This window comes from Tamandua tetradactyla, chromosome 12 (genome assembly GCF_023851605.1).
Source record: "Tamandua tetradactyla isolate mTamTet1 chromosome 12, mTamTet1.pri, whole genome shotgun sequence".
Taxonomy (NCBI): domain Eukaryota; kingdom Metazoa; phylum Chordata; class Mammalia; order Pilosa; family Myrmecophagidae; genus Tamandua; species Tamandua tetradactyla.
The window spans coordinates 84,318,131-84,335,020 of NC_135338.1; the positions used below are offsets into that span (position 1 = coordinate 84,318,131).

Genomic DNA, 16,890 nt, shown 5'->3' on the forward strand with positions numbered 1-16,890 from the left:
TTAAATTGGGTTGTCTTCTTGTTGTTATATTGAAGGATTCCTTTATATATGCTAGATATTAATCCTTTATTGGATATGTGGTTTCCAAATATTTTTCTACCATTCTGTAGGTTGTCATTTCACTTTCATGATAAAATCCTTTGAGGAACAAGTATTTTTTATTTTAATGAGGTCCTATTTATCTAATTTTTCTTTTGTTGCTTGTGATTTGGGTGTCAAGTCTAAGAAACCATTGCCTACCACAAGATGTTGAAGATGCTTCCCTGTGTTTTCTTCCAGGAGTTTAATAGTTCTAGTTCTTATATTTAGGTCTTTGATCCATTTTGAATTGTCCTGTGTATAATGTGGGGAAGGGTCAGCTTCCTTTGTTTTGCATATGGTCATCCAGTTTTCCCAGCAGCATTTGTTGAAACAGTTTGTGGTTGTTGTTGTTTTTAAATTATAAAGTAATGCATCTTCTTTGAAAGCAGATGTGGAAACTGGGTGCTATTACACATACCTCTGGTCCTCCCCACGTGCTTATTGCTCTCTCTCCATCACAACCACTTGGGGTATTTTTCAAGTTGCACAAAGGTTCACCCTTGGGTTCAGGTAAAACTGAGCAACCCTCCAGGGGAAAGAAAAAAACCAAAAACCAAAAACCTAGACATGAAAAATCAGACCACAGTAGAGAGTCCTGGCTGGCCTTCACCCACTGGTACTGTGGCCGACCTCCCTTCTCTCCTTTCCGGGCAGGTTGGTCTCATCCAGCTTGGCCAGGAGCAGGTGCTGATCCAGCCCCTCAACAATTCCCAGCACCCGTTCGGTGGACACAAGCATCTGATCAGGCGCACGTGGTCCCTGCCATCCAGCCCCACTAACGAGTCCCGGACACCTGGGCAGCTCTGCAAGGTTCTAACAGGTGAGTCTGAGAAACACACACGCGCAGTCGGGCATCCGCGGGCACGTTCCCAGGCGCATTGAGGTCACCTGAACACCAACCATGGGCATCCACCTTTCCTTCTTTTTGGAAAGACATTTTGTTGCTCTTAAGGCCACTTCCTTCTCCTTTGTTCGTGTACTAGTGTCAACATTTCGCTGGTAACAGCGGCCCTTTGAAGAAGTCCCCATTCTGTTTTTTGGAAGGAACCCAGAATCTCCTTCATGCAGTGCCTCAATTTGTGTATCAGGAGCAAAGCTCAGGCCTGAAGAACCTGGATGGCTTTAGTTGTTATCATTCCCCAGGTCAGTAGCAGAGCTGGGATGAGAATTCCTTCTGCCGCCCTCCTGCCCTGTTGTCACTCATTGGAACCCTGGTGGGGCTGGTGGGTAAGTGGTTCTCAAAGTGTGGTCCCTGAACCAGCAGCAGCAGCATCACCTGGGAACTTGTTAGAAAGGCGTATTCTTGGGGCCCAACCCTAGACCTGCTGAATCAGAAATTTTGGGGGTGGACATGGTAATCTGTGTCTTCACCCACCCTCTGGGTGATTGTGATTCATGCCAAAATGTGAGAACCACTGCTGTAAGAATCCCATGCCTGGGCCCCTGGGAGTCCTGAACTAATTGGACTGAGATGTTGGGCACCAGTGTTTGTAGAAGTGATTCTAATATACAGCATAGGTGAGAATCCAGGGTTCTTCTGTTCTCAGGCTTCTTAGAAACTGTGCCTCTATTGGAGCCACCTGGGGATTATCTGTCAGGTGTTTAAAAACATTTCCTGGTACCCTGTGCTCGGCCTGCAAGTGATGATCGATCACCAGATAGATAACCAGCAGCCCGCAGTGGCATGTAGTCTTCACACCCTGCAAGCCAGGGACCTTATGGATGACCTTTGGGGGCAGTGCTTTTGTTAGTTTAAAGGGTTGTCTTTGTATATAATATATATGTGTGTGTATGTGTATATATATATATATATATATATATATATATGTATGTATGTATTAGTGTTTTAGGGTTCAGTAGTCCAGCAACCTTGGAAATAAATTGAGTACATGACTCAACTCTAGAATAACTGTTATTTATAAACAAGTCTTGCAGCTCAGCTTAGCTCCGACATGCAGACCTCATCCTAGCCAGGCTGTCCCTGTCCTCAGCCTGGCATCCAGCAGGAGGTTTTACAGGTGATTTTGCTGAATAAAGACCAATTCTGAAACCCCAGAAAGGCTCTCCATGGAGAGAGAATGCAGCCACAGGTTATGGCTTTACTTTGTTCCGTTCTGTACTCTTACAAAAGTGGGGCAATAGACCTGGGCACATAAAATTACTAGTGATCAAAAACTGCCCTTGAGTAGAGATGTTGTTAAGTCCAATGGTCGGTTGCTTATGTGGACTTGATGACAGAGTGTTACTTTAAATGTGAGCCACCTGACCCTATTTAAGTTTTGTCTTGGCGGATGACTGCTAGTAAATTCTGCATCTTCTTTGTGTTTGCTGTGGCTGACCTGAACATATTGGTCCAGAGGCAAAGGGATTACAGTCAGGCAGTGGTCTCAACCCTGGAGGGACATCGGAATCACTTGGGGAGCTGGAACAATCCTAATGCCCGGTTCCAGTCCCCCAAAGTCCGACTTAATTAGTCTACGGGGCAGCTGAGCATTTGGCTCTTTTGAGAACCACTGTGCTGAGGACTATTAAACATGTGTAATGGCACCTGTGTGCCCCCAGGAAGTGGCTTTTCTCAGGTGAGCACCATCAAACAGGGCCGCACAATGAAACCTGATGGCAGATAAGTTTTATTCTCACTTTTCCCTCTACACAAGCCAGCTCTCTTTAGCTGTTTCCAAGTGATCAGAAATCCACCTGCACTTGCTTATTGTTTGTCTAATGACCAGTTCCTATCCTCTTTAGGGGAGTGATAGCAAGGATATGATGAGAAAATGATTGGTCGTGCTGGTGTTTACATGTTTTGTTCCCAAGGCAAGTTTCAGGGCATCCTTTTGATATACTGTTAAGCCTCTTTAATGAAGGAAATAAAGTAAATAAAGCTGGGGTGGGGTGGATGTGATGGAAACCAAGTTAAAAGAAGAGCAGCCGTGCAATGCTGCAGAAAGACAGTTCTGAATTTGCTTAAAAAATAACCTCCCATTCTCTGAACCCAAGCTTCACATCAACTTGCTCTCCCGTGCAGGGCAAAGTGTATGTTTAAACTGGTGATTCTTGTTCCCAGACTCTGTACTAGGAACACAGACATAGAAGAGAGGTGTATATTTTGTGTCTGAGCTTTCTTATGCTCACTGAGCTTTTTCTTACTGCATTGAGAAAGACAACAGGCCTTTTAATAGGCTTAGCTTATAAGCAGTCAGGCCCTATCTAGTTTGGATTAATTTTACAGATTGGGAGTTTAGAAATAGGAAAATTTAATTGACTGGAACACCAGTAAAGTACATTCCTGAATTTGCCTGGAAAGAATAATCAGATTAACCCAAGATTTCCCATGGGAACATGTTCTCTGTGGCTAAACATGGCAGCCCTAAGGGTCATTGTATGCTCTTCTGACCTTGTGCTGGGTAACTTTGACCATGGCCTGGGATTAGTCCAGCTGGCTCATGCAGGTGAGGAAGACTACCCTTCCTCTGTCCTCCATGGAGCATTCTCTTTATCTGAATGGTGCACCAAAGTGAGCCACCATTCTCTAGTGGCCTATGTCTGCGGACAGGGTCACTGGGAGTGCCATTTCTTTCACTTGGTCACTACTGAGGTTGCATTTCTAGCACTTGTGGGGCACCCAGGGTAGGGATGGGACAGGCTGGACCTATTTTTTTTTAAACTCCTTATTTTCAGGACTGAATAAATTGATTCATAACATTTCACTCTAGGTTGGTACTTGGCATGAAAATGTGGGGTCTGCAAGTCATTCATTCATTTATTTATTTATTTTTGGTAGAAGCATGAGTTTCTGAAAGTATTTTTGGCTATTCTCAGCAACTAAAGTGGTTCTTTGGATGTTTTGAAATGTTCCTCAAGTTTCAAGTGGTTATTTTGATTTTAAAAATGTTGGTTTTCTCTTCTACTTATTTTAATTTCTCTGTTTATGTGGAGTCTTCCCACTTGTATTTTCATGGCCTTTAGTAACAATTCTTTTTGTTATTTTTTTTCACTTCAATAATAGAGGCTTAATGAAAGAAATAAAAAAATATGTATCTTAATTTGCCAGGGCTGCTGTAACAAACCACCACAAGCTGGTTGGCTTAAACAACAGGAACTTATTGCTTTGTAGTTGGAGGCTAGAAGTCCAAATTCAAGGTATTGGCTGGCCATGCCTTCTCTGTAGTAAAAATTTCAATCTGTCTCCTCCACTAATGAGGATGATAGAGGTAGATGATAAAAGAATAAGTCAAATTTGCCACAAGGCACTTTCAAAATAGAAATCACTTTTTATTATAACTTCAGAATTTATGTATTGCTAATATTTGCTATAACAATTGCATAAATGCTCATGTATACAGGTAATGCTCCGTCTCATAGAATTGGTTGGAATCTGTGCTTTGTATCAATTAATGTTCGTTTGGTTGCAAAAAGCAATTCAACTGGCTTAATTAGTGAAGACGCAATTGACTTTGGCTCATATAACTGAAGAATCTGGCAAATTGGGCCTCAAGTAAGGCATAGTCAGGATTTGGGCTCTGCTTCTCTGAAGTTTTTTTCCTGTATGACAGTTTTGTTCTCAGCTGGCTTCTCTTGTGGGGACAGAGAGGCTACAACAGTTCTAGGCCTTGTGTTTTCAAATCACACCAAATGAAGAAACAATGTCTGGTTACCAAAACTCCCATCATGTCCTAAGCTTTCCATGAACCAAGAGGTGTCGTTCTGAGTTATCTACTATTATAAGGGTGTCGTATCTGAGTTAATTAATTAAAAAGTAGCTGGGGGTGAGTGGGCACAAGGAGACATTCAGGAGAATAACTGTACAAATGGTGGTCTGTGCCTGTGATGGTCTAGTGTATGAGGTCTCTCTGGATTTAAAAGTGTTTTTAAATTGGTAAATCAAATTCAGAAATAGATAAAAATAATAATGCATCATAACTAAGCAGGGTTTATCATAGGAATGAAACACTGGCTCTATTCTGAGAGCCAGTGTTCTATTACTGTAACTTACATATGATAAAATACAAAAGTTCTAATCATGATTCCTTGAATTTTTACTTATTTACCTATCTGTACCTATCCCTCAAACTAAGGTGTAGGTTTCTCCTTGGTAGTTTACTCCTGGTCCTGTGCAGCAACAGGCCTCTTTGCCTCCACCAGAGGTAACTATTTTTCTGACTTCTATTAGTCTGAATGAACTTTGCCTGTTCTTGAACTTCATTTAAATAGGATTGTGTGGTATGTCCTCTTCTGTGTTTTTGCTCAGGATAATGACTGTGAAATAGGTTCAAGTCATTATATGTAGTTTGCATGTATCACTAGTTTGTTCTTTATTATCACTGTGACAGCAATCCATTGCATATCCCACAATTTTGTTTATCTACTCCCCTGCTTTTGAGTGTTTGAATTTTTTGACTGTATGAATAAGAGTGTAACGAGCATTCTTGTGCATGTTTTTTTGTGGATATATGCACTCATTTCTGTATATATTCTGAATGAAATTGTTGGGCCAGATGATAGAAGTACATTTAACTTTATTAGGTACTGCCAAAGTAGTTTTTCTTAGTGGTTGTATCATTTTACAATTTCACCATCAACATGTGAGAGTTGTTCCATATCCTTGTCAGCACTTGGTGTCATCAGTTTTTAAATTTTAGCCATTCTAGTAGGTGTGTAGTAGTATCTCATTGATATTTTAATTTGCATACCCCTGTTGACCAATTACATTTAGCGCCTTTTCATGTACTTATTGGACATATGGAAGCTTCTCTTTTGAAGTGCCTGTTTAATACTTTTACCCATTTTTAAATTGCATTGTCTTTTTATTAGTGATTTGGAGGAGTACTTGATATATTCTGGATATGAGTCCTCTATCAGATTATATTTACTGAAAAGTTTTCTCTCATCTATTATTTATCTTTTTTGATTTTTTTTTTTTTGTAGTAAACTGAAGGTTTAAATTAGCCAGTGTTATCTTGTACTGAAGGAACTGGATATACATATGGGGAAAAAAAGTGAACTTTGGCCCCTAGCCTCATTTCATAAGCAAAAATTAACTCCAGATACATCATAGAACTTAAAAATTTTAAAAGACTAAACAAAACAAAAAATTCTCTTGGCCATATATTGGTAGTTTTTAGTGTGTGTATGAATGTGTTGGCTGGGGTGGGGGGTCACAGTCTTCCAATAAATTTTTCTAAATACATGATGTTTTCAGTTTATTCACTTTCCAATTGTTTACTGTTATTATATAGATATACAATTGATTTTATAAATTGACCTTGTAGCCCACAACTTCATTACATTCATTTATTAGTTCTAATAATGTATTTGTAGGTTCCTTTGGATTGTTATATGTAACTATGTCATCTGCATTTTTACTTCTTTCTTTACAATATTTTTGTGCCTTCCTTTTTGCCTGGCATTAATGCACAGCCTTGGACATCCAATACAGTGCTGAATGGAAGAGAAAAAAACAAACATTCTTGCTTTGTTCCTGACCTCAGGGAAATTTCAGTATATCACCATTAAATATGGTATAACCTATAGGATTTTGCTAGGATTAAGGACATGACCTTCCTAGAACTATTTTTATGAGAGTATTTTTTTTTATCATCATGAATGAGTATTAAATTTTCTCAAGTGCTTTTTCGTTATCTGTTGAGTTGATTATACAGTTTTTTCTCCTGTTAATGTGATAAGTTACATTGGTTTTCAAACATAGAGCCAGTGTTTCATTCCTATGATAAACCCTGCTTAGTTATGATGCATTATTATTTTTATCTATTTCTGAATTTGATTTACCAATTTAAAAACACTTTTAAATCCAGAGAGACCTCCTACAGTAGACCATCACAGGCACAGACCACCATTTGTACAGTTATTCTCCTGAATGTCTCCTTGTGCCCACTCACCCCCAGCTACTTTTTAATTAATTAACTCATTTTGCATGGGCAGGCACCAGGAATCGAACCCGGGTCTCCATCATGGCAGGTGAGAATTCTGCTACAGAACCACTGTCGCTCTGGCCCACCCCCATGTACTTTTTAAGATTTTTTCTTTATCTTTGTCTTCCTATGTTTTGGATATTGGTTTCTTAGGAGGGATTTTCTTTGCATTTATTTCACTTGGGGTTCACTGAGCGTCTGTGTTCTGTGGCTTGAGGTCATACATCAAGTTTGGAAAATTCTCAGCGATTATCTGAGAATAATTATCTCATCAAGTATTTCTCCTGCTTCCTCATTGTCTTCTTTGTTTCTGGGACCCCAAGTACATGCATGTTGCATTGATGTTGTCCTAGGGGTGTCAGCTCTTCTGCTCTTTCTTTTTTTTAAAATCACTTTCGCAGTCAGCAATTCAGTTTAAGTAATTTTTATTGACTTGTTTTTAAGTTCAACATTCCTTTCTTTTGCTGTATTCAGTTTTTTGTTAAGTCTGTCCCATGAATTCTTCATTTCAGATACTATATTTTTCAGCTCCAGCATTCCAGTGTTCTGTTTTAGAGCTTCTGTGTATCTGCTGAAATTTAGTTTCTGTTTACCCATTTTGTCCATATTTTCCTCTAAATTCTTTAACATATGCATAATCATTATTTTAAAGTCCTTTCCTTCTGTTTCTAAGATCTAATGCATGCATTGTCCTCTTATTGACTGTTACGTCTTATAATTATTGGTCACATTTTCCTGCTTCTTTCCCTATTATATATATATATTTATTTATTGTATACCAGATCTTGTATCAAAAAATAGTGGAGCTGAAGGGAGATGCCATTTACCATGCAAAGAGCATGCCCTTCCCTCTGTCAGGCGGCTGGGATGAGGTGGTAAACTCTTCTGTTTAATCAGGATTTGAGCTGGGATGGTTTGGATTGCAACATGAGTTACTTTCAGTTCACTGCTGGTTTCAGATTTCTAAGGGCAGGATCAGAGCTGTCCTTCGGGAAAAGCTAAGGTCTTAGTTGCCACCTGGCTATGGAGATCGCTTTCAGCTTTCCACCTTATCCTACCTTCCTGCAAACCAGCACTACTTGGTAACAATCTGTTGGAATAGATTTAGGACACCTCCAATCCAAACCTGATCCAACATTCCAGCCCACATGGTTGTTAAGAATTTGGCTGTTTTTTCTTATTTCCACAAGATCCTCTATCACGGGCTGATTAGCACCTCAACCCACCTGTGCCCCAGGGAGACCCATGGCTGCTGGTCTTGAGTCACTTGGGAAAGTCTCAATCCCTGAAATTTGGTTCCTTAGCCCTCCAGTGGGCAAAAATTATGATTTTGCAGTTTCTCCAGTATTGTTTTGTTACTGTGATTATGATGGTCTTTCATGTCCTTCTATATCCCGACTGGAAACAAAACCTAAAAGAAATGGAATTAAATAGCTATTTTGAGCTTCTCCATGTTAACGTTTTTAATATTTATTTGCTTACACAGGCACGATATCATAAGAATCATTATTCCACAAGAAAGAGAATGAAGAGCCAGTCTAGGTGCCCTGCTCTGTCTCTCTTTGGTGGGACCCCAGGGGTGTCCCTTAACCTCTTTATACCTCTTTTCTCATTTGTAAACCTGGGAAGCGAATGCCTGTTTTGTTTGATTTTCAGGGCAGGGCTGTGGAATACTAAAGACGAGAGGTGCTGTTACCACTTCTAGCTGCCTTGTTGGGTGTGTCAAAGAAAACTCTTGCAAAAAATAAAAACAACACCCACCCCCCCCGAAATTTAGAGGAGATTTAGGAGAGGTGAATTTAGAAGGGCTACATAACGGGACCCTTTCTATAACAATAGTGTCATGGGCCAGTCATCTATTCAGTTTTACTCTTGATGAACAGTCATTTAAGGAGATGTGTAGACTGCAGGTGATTTAGAAAGGACTGAGCCTTTCTAAGCTTCAGGTTCACCATCAACAACTTAGATCATCTGCCTCTTAGGGGTTTTATGAGTATTAAATGAGATGTCAAGGGGACCACTTCAGTGCCTTTATTGTCTATTAAGCGGGAGAGAAAGAGATGCTATAGAGTACTGACCTGAGAACAAAAGGCCCTCATTATTCTTGTCATTCTTTCCTTTTGATAAAATCCATGAAGAAATCAAGGGAACTTACAGTTTTGAGACCAAAAGTTACCCTTATAGGGCATGTGCTTGATTTTTTCCTCTCATGTTTCGTTTACCCCATTGTCAAGTTTGTTGACCTTTTGTTGTGTTCCATGTTGTTTCTCTAGATGTTAGGCACGTGGTGGGGAAGGGACATGGCATGGTCTCTGCTTTTAGGAAGCTTATGGTTTGATGGGAGAGATAGTAAAGGAGTAATAAATGTAGCAGGTACAAATTATTTTTAATAAGAAAATACTTACCATGGGTGAAAAATAACAAAAAGCAGAAACCCACGTACCAAATATGCGGACTTAACCCATGTTAACATCTGGCCATATTTGCTTCAGAATGTTTTTCTTTGTTGAGAGAAATGACAATTTACATATATGCCTGAGTGTCCCTGTAGCCCACCCCCTGTCAACCTCTCTGGCCTACTCCCCAGAAGTCACCACATACTGATGTGATGTGAACTCTCCCCTTCAACATTTTTATACTTTCGTAACATTTGTGATGTGTGATAATAAGACATTATATTACATTGTTTTGCATGTTTAGGAATTTACATAAATGGATTTCAGACTGTGCAGCTGGCATTGATTACTCATAATAATGTCTTCCAGGTCCATCCATGCTAATACATGTTCATTCATCTTAATTGCAGAACTTTGTCTATTTTATTAGGCTTTTCAAAGATCTAGCTTTCGTTGTCTTTTCTCCCCTACTGCTTTTTGTTTTCTACTTCTTTTTGTAAATTTCTTTATGCATTGTTATTAGTCTTCTCTTCTATATTCTCCAGAATAAGCTGTTGCTTTTTCACTGATATCTTGAGTTGAATACATAGCTAATTAAACTTCACTCTTTCTTCATTTTTAATTTATGTATTTCAGGCTATACATTTTCCTAGAAGCTCAGTTTTGGCTGCATACACATTTTCGTATGTAATATTCCCATTGGTATCCATTTCTGAATATTTCCCAGTTACCATTAGAATTTTTTTTCCAAACAGGCAGTATAATATAATGATTAAGATTTTAGAGATTGGCTGACTAGGTTTGAATTCCTGGTAGTAGCTTTACTAACTACTAATTGTAAAATGGTGAGGATAGTTGCATGTAACTTTATGGAATTATTAAGATGATTAAATAAGCTAATATATATAAAGCATTTACAGCAATGTTTGGGACAAAGTCAGTGTTCTATATTGCTATCTTTTATTATTGTTATACCATAAATTATTTGATGTTTTATAGTTTTTCATCAAATGTTTTTTTGCCATCTTTAAAAAACAATTTATAATTCTCTGTATAGTTGGTCAGAGACTTTGGCGTATGTGATGTTTCCACTTAGTTCTGTTTTTTTAAATGATTTCTGTATCTTTGTTGAGATTTCCTAGCTTTTCAGTCATTGTACATATTTTGCTTTAAATCCTTGAGCACAGTGATAATAGTGGCTTTAAAACTCCTGTCAACTGTTCAGACATCTGGCTTTCATCTTAGGGTTTGGGCTCCATTGATTGCTTTTTTTTTCCCCTCTTAAAAATAGGTCAAAATTTCTAGTTCTTTGTATACCAAACAATTTGGATTATATTCTGGATATTGTGAATGTGATGTGGAACTCTGGATTCTATTTTATTCCTTTGGAGAGTATTTTAGCTGGCAATTAATTTTGTTAGACTTAAATTGCAAAATTTATCTCCTGGGTGGCAGCTCAACTCTTAGTTTCAGGTCTTTTAGTAATTCACAGGGATCAGGCCAGTGATTTGGGTAGAATTTATATGCAGAATCTGGGGATCCCTCCTTTGGATCTCTGCTTTCCTTGTTTTGGTTACTTTGTGGCCCTGAACTCTATCTTTTGGTTCTTTAGACAAGAAGGACTTCAGACTTGTTAGTGGAGGATTAGCCACCCTGTAGAGCACCGACTGGGCCTGCCCTCAGGCTCTCGTGCTGTTCTTTTCTTCCAAGTCCTCTGCCTGCCTCTGCTCACTTTCCTGTGCCTTCAGGCCATGGACTTTCTGGCTTTTGTTGGGGTTTGTTTTCTACAGGAGGTTTAAGTCCAATAGAAGTCTCTGGGCCATATTGCATTCCATATGATAGTAATTTTTTGGTAATTATTGAGATTTGCATTGGAGTCTAGAAATGGGCATGTTAGTTTTATTAAATGTTTTAAATAAAAATGAAAAGAATGTGAATTCTTAACTGCTGTGAACTGTGTCCTATATGTGTTCATTAGCTCAAGTTGTTGTCATGTTAAAATCATTCATATCCTATTATCTTCTGGACTGCTTGATTTTTTTTTGCTTTCATTAGCAGCATATTAAAATTCCTGTGACTTACTGTGGCTTTGTCAATTTCATCTTTTCGTTCTGTCCATTTTTGTTTTGTAATGTTCCAAGGCAATACTTTGTAGTGTATACAGAGCTAAGGACTACGGTCCTCGTGAACTCTTTCTCCAATCCTTGGTAGTGCTTTTGGCCTTATAGTTGTTTTCATCTAATATTCACATGGCAATAAAAGTTTTTATCTTGATTAATGTTTGCCTGATATTTCTTTTTCCTTGTCTTTATTTTCATTCCTCCATCTGTAACAATGATTTATGTATGTTTCTTAAAAGTGTTATGTATCTGAATTTTTTTAAGTGTCTAGTTTTGGAATATCTGACTTTTAATTGGCAAGGTGAATGTTTTTATCTTTGTATTACTTACATAATTGGGATTATTTCTGCCACTTATGTTTTGCTTTCTGTTTACCATGCAATGCTTTTTATTTCCCTTTTTTCTTTCTTTCTTGTTTTCTGTCAGTTTAATCTGCTTTTCTCTATTCCCTTTTTCTCTCTTCTTATGGTATAGAATTTCTATAATCTAATCAATTTATATTGTTGTTACCTTAACAACCTTTGCATTTAAAAACACATTTATCCTAAGGAATTCCAATGGTATCTGATGTCGTTCATTCTCCTGGGTAATCTAAGAACCTTCAAATGCATTAACTATGATTTTCCATGTTATTTTTTGGTCTATTAACTTAATTATATTTTGTTTTTATATCATCCCAATGAATAATCATCATAAATATTTTTACAGTTAGGATTATTTACCAGTTTATCTGCTCATTACTGTTTCTAGCAATCCATGTCTCTGGATGAAATGTCCTCATTCTGAAAGAACATTTTTTTAATAAAGATTTGTGAAGCATTAAATCATTATCTTAATGTTTTGTTTATTACTTTTTTTAATTAATAAAAAAAGTTAAAAGAAAAAAGGAGAAGGAGGAAGAAAAAGGGATTTGACAAACGAGTATGTCTGCTGAATCAGTATATTAATATTCTTTCTAACCTCCGGTGTTTTGGAGCAGCTAGAAGGAAAATCTGGAATGGTGGAATGGTAGCCCAAAACAAACTCTGGGATCTGTTCTGTAACTACTTATTGAAGCATGCTTTGAAAATTTATTGCTTTTTTCTTTCTTTGCTTCCTGTATATTAATTACACAATAAAAAAGAAAAAAAATGGTAGCCCAAAACAAAATCTTTGCTTTTCCAGAAGTGTCTTCATTTCACCCTTATATTTGAATGAGAGTTGGACTGAATATAGAATTCTAGATTGGTTAACTGTTATCTTCTCTCAGCACTTTTAATATATTATTCCAGTGTCTTCTGACTTCTGTTTTTGCTACAAAAAGGTCTTCTGCCATCTCATTTTAGATTCTGCAAAGATAATCTGTCTTTTCTCTCTAAAATCTTTAAAAATGTCATTGTCTTTTTTTCTCTAGTTTATCTGTGGTGATTTCCCCATGTTCCTTATTTGAGACTTGTGATTTTCAAACGTGAGGATTCATAGCTTTTGTCAATTCTGGAAAAGGCTCAGCCTCCGCCTCATGGAAGAGTGCGTCTCTCTGTTTCTGCTGCTTCTGCTCCAGAGACTCCTGGTAGATATGTCCAAATTTTATCATTCTTTCCTCCTTGCTTTTTTTTTTACATGGGCAGGCAGTGGGAACCAAACCCGGGTCTCCAGCATGGCAGGCGAGAACTCTGCCACTCAGCCACCGTGGCCCACCCTACTCCTTGCTTTTTAACCTCTTTTCTTGTTTTTGGTCTCTTTAGTTCCATGTTCTATTTTCTGGATGACTTCTACTTCCAGTTCAGATTCCTCTTAAACTAGATCTAATCTCCATTGAATTTATCCACTAAGTTTTCAATTTTTGTATTTATATTCTTTACCTCTAGGACTTACATCTTTTCCAGTTTTGCCTGTCCTTTTTATGGTGTCCTGTTCTTTCATTATAGTTTTATCTTTCTCTTATCTCTTTAGTTATTTTTGACATAATCCCTTGAAATATTTTTCAAAATATTCCATTATCTGCATTTCTTGATCCTCCTGTATTGGGTCTGCTCACCCTCCTCTCTACTGGGCCATTTTATCTTGTAAGGCCCATTTAGGCTCTGCGCTTCCATCTCCGCATCCTCCAGTCCGCCCTGCCCTCTTTAGGAGTCCTCTGTGCCCTCGGCTTGCGGAAAAATCATTACCGAGTAGTTTCACATGTGCTTCTGTCAGATGCCCCGGAACTTTTCCGTAAGTCCCAATATGATTTGTGCTTTAATGTTTTTCCTTGGGACTCCTGTGCCCCAGAGTATATTTGTGTTTACCACTGGCTGGGCGTTCACACTGGAGACTCTATCCTACCTTCCTGCTGGCACTCAGAGCTCTAGACAGACTGTGGGTGGAGGTTGCCCAGCCATGCCAGGGGCCCAGACAGAGCTCTTCTAGTGATTTGCCAGTACAGTACTGGCCCAGTTGCCTTTAGGCCAATATTTGGGTGTAAGATCTCTTGGATTTCTGAGCTCTCAGACCACTCATTTACTGCTCCAGATAGGAAATTTCTCTTTATTTCTGGCATTTGGGGATTTACCTTTTTTTTTTTTACTTTATTTTTGTTTAATGTCCTAAAACCTTTTTTTTTTTTGGAGGAGATGGTGGCTAAATTTTGTATAGTATTTCCAGGTCTTTAATGACTACTTTACTCCTCAGTGCAAAAGTTTTATTCCCCAGACTCAGGTCTTTGTAAGAAATTCCATATAATTTCATCATTTCAAAGTCAAATTACTTTTTTCCACTCCACACTGTGCAAATGTCCCTGGGTTCTTATAAGTGCAGGACTTCCAAGGCGGGCCCTCCGTCCCTCTAGCTTTCTGGCACCTGCTGAAATACATGTTGTTGAGCCTGCAGGACACCTTAAACTGGCCCCACAGCATCTGTGCCTTCCTCGATGACAGGGACCTTTGTGGGGAGGTGGTGTCTGGGGACGAGCCTCGGTGACCACACAGACGTCGCCACAGTGCTCCTGCCCCCTTCCCTGGGGCCTGCAGGAGAGGGCCCACCCTGCTTCTCAGAGAACCCCCACCTCAACCTGCCCATCCCTGAAGCCACCCCCCAACTCTGCTCTGCCCTTGCCCCTTCCACCCCTGCCCCCTCCCAGGGGTGCCATCCTCCCTGAACCTCATTCTTTTAAGGAGCTCAGGATCTCAGAAACTAAAGCCAAGGAGGGGCAGTGGTGCTCAGACAACTTCTCCCGTGGCCCCGGCCAAGTGCCTATGTCAATGCAGAATTTACGCTAACCTATCACAGTAGCTTAAGCAGATAAACCACGGATACCTCAGTCAATCATCAGACCGTAGTACCCCGCAATTCTGTTGCTCTTAAGTGCCAGTGTTGTGTGCTCTGTCAGTATCGCCCAAAGAAATCACCAGGGATTTTAAATGATACGTAATTTGAGTGGTGTCCTTGCACCTCAGGAGGCCACGTGGGTGCTCCTGGCCGGGTGCTCCCTGGGGGCGCCTCTCCAGGGTCGGGCCCTGCGGCGTCTCTGCTGGGTGCCCGCTGGCTGGTCCAGAGGGGTCCCGGCTGGGAGGAGCAGTGGCCTGGCGAGGATGCAGGGACCTCTGTGAGGAGCTTCCCCTGGGACCAGAGGACCCCACAGATGCCTGTCCCCCACCCCCCCAGGCTGAGTCTTCCCTTCTCGTGGCTGCCCCGTGCCCTCTGTGGGGATCTTTAGATCTCCAGCTCTTTGCATCTTTTGCACTGTAAGTGTTTGGTAATGATCACTTCTGCATTTTCCATGGTCTTCCAAGCTTATTTTCCATAAACTTTGAGGAGTCTCTGATCCTGCCATTTCGAGCAATGTGCTCACCTGAGTCCCTCTGATTTCTGTTTTATGTCTTTTTAAGGCAGATGACTGAGGAAATCTTTTGGATTTTCTTTTGGGGTATTTAGGTGGGTGGAGGATGTTTATTAGTCACCCTGTTGAAAGGATAAAATTAAAACCTAATACTATCTCTCTATAAAACTATTATTACTACTATTACTGTTCCTTGAGGGTGTGTGACTCAGTGGATTTGGAGCCTGTGAGATGTTCTTGAAAGGATAATGACTGCTGCTGCCCAGGCAGCCTGGGAGAGGACACAGAGCTGGACAGAGACCCAGCAGCACTGGGTAGGTTCTGATGTGGCCACTAGCATGCAAAAGTGCAGAGACAATTCAGCTAATTTCCCTGATTCCTGTATTTCCCCATCTGTAAAAGAGGGATAAGAGTTTTCTCAACTATTTTTACTTTACCAGAATTGCTGGGAATGAAAGGAGCTGATGCAAATGTGTTTTCATTAAGTAGAAAAGTAGTAATATTTCAAAAATAATGTCATCTCTCTATGGAAGGGTTTCACTTTGGGGTCCCCAAAAGCAAGCCCTCCCCCCCCCCCTTTTTTTTTTTACATCCCTCCCTCCTTCTCTCCATCCTTCCCTCCATCCTTCCATCCTCTCATCCTTCCAGTCTTTCCATCTGTCCATCCTTCCCATCCATCCCTCCTTCCATTCTTTCCACCCATCCATCCTTCCACTCTTTCCATCCTTTCGTCCTATCTTTCCATCCATCTGCCTGTGCATCTGTCCATCCTTCCATCTTTCTGTCCTTTCACCCTTCCCAAAATTTATTTATTCAGCACAAATAACTTCCAGATTTCCAGATCTCCAAAGATATGTGGACAGAGCATGGCAGACATGGGCTCTGTGTCCCTACCTGGAGGCTCCATAAATGCCATCTGGCAGGCCACTCCTCTTCCCTCGGCAGGCCCACCTGCACTCTGGTCCTCCCCTGGAGGCTCTGATTTCTGGGCTGATTCCTGGGGAGACAGGAGAAAAGGACAAGCCAGCCTGGAGGCACTGTTTGTATCTGTGTAAATATTAATGGTATTCTAAATACTTTCAAGCTGTCAGTATATTTGTATGTGTGTGTATGTATTTTCTCTAAATTGGCTCAGGTCAATGTTACTTTTAGGTCTCTGTGTGTGTTTAAACTCCTAATATGCCCCATTATCCCAGGCAGTAATTTGGTCACTTGACAAATACACATCCGTGCCCACCCTCTGCTAGGCTGGTCTAGACACTGAGGATGAGGATGCTGCAGTGAAAAAAGGCAAAATGTCCTCACAGAACCGACATCCTGGCGGGTGAGTGCTGACGCGCAGAGTGAAAACTGAGAACCAGTCTTGTTCTGGGGGCACTCTAGGGAGAAGGTCCCCATTATCTCAAACACCCCTTCTTCCCTGACCACCCTGGGGAGAGCGTGGAGTGGAAGGAATTCCTGATCCCCACTGGTGTTTGCTGGGTGGCAAAGAAAGGAAGTGGGGGAGACCAAATCATCAGATTGACCGTCTTTGCTGCATGCACCAGTGGTGAAATGTGGGGTGCCGC

The 16,890-nt window shown here is 40.2% G+C and overlaps 1 protein-coding gene across 2 annotated transcripts in view; it reads left to right on the forward strand.

Annotated features, from left to right (window-relative positions):
• Positions 1-16,890, forward strand: part of ADAMTS17 (ADAM metallopeptidase with thrombospondin type 1 motif 17) — a 345,591-nt gene that overhangs the window by 12,605 nt on the left and 316,096 nt on the right. For both annotated transcript variants that reach the window (XM_077124036.1, XM_077124037.1), the window contains exon 3: positions 736-901. In XM_077124036.1, the coding sequence (XP_076980151.1) occupies positions 736-901 (166 nt within the window). The remainder of the gene's footprint in view (positions 1-735; positions 902-16,890) is intronic.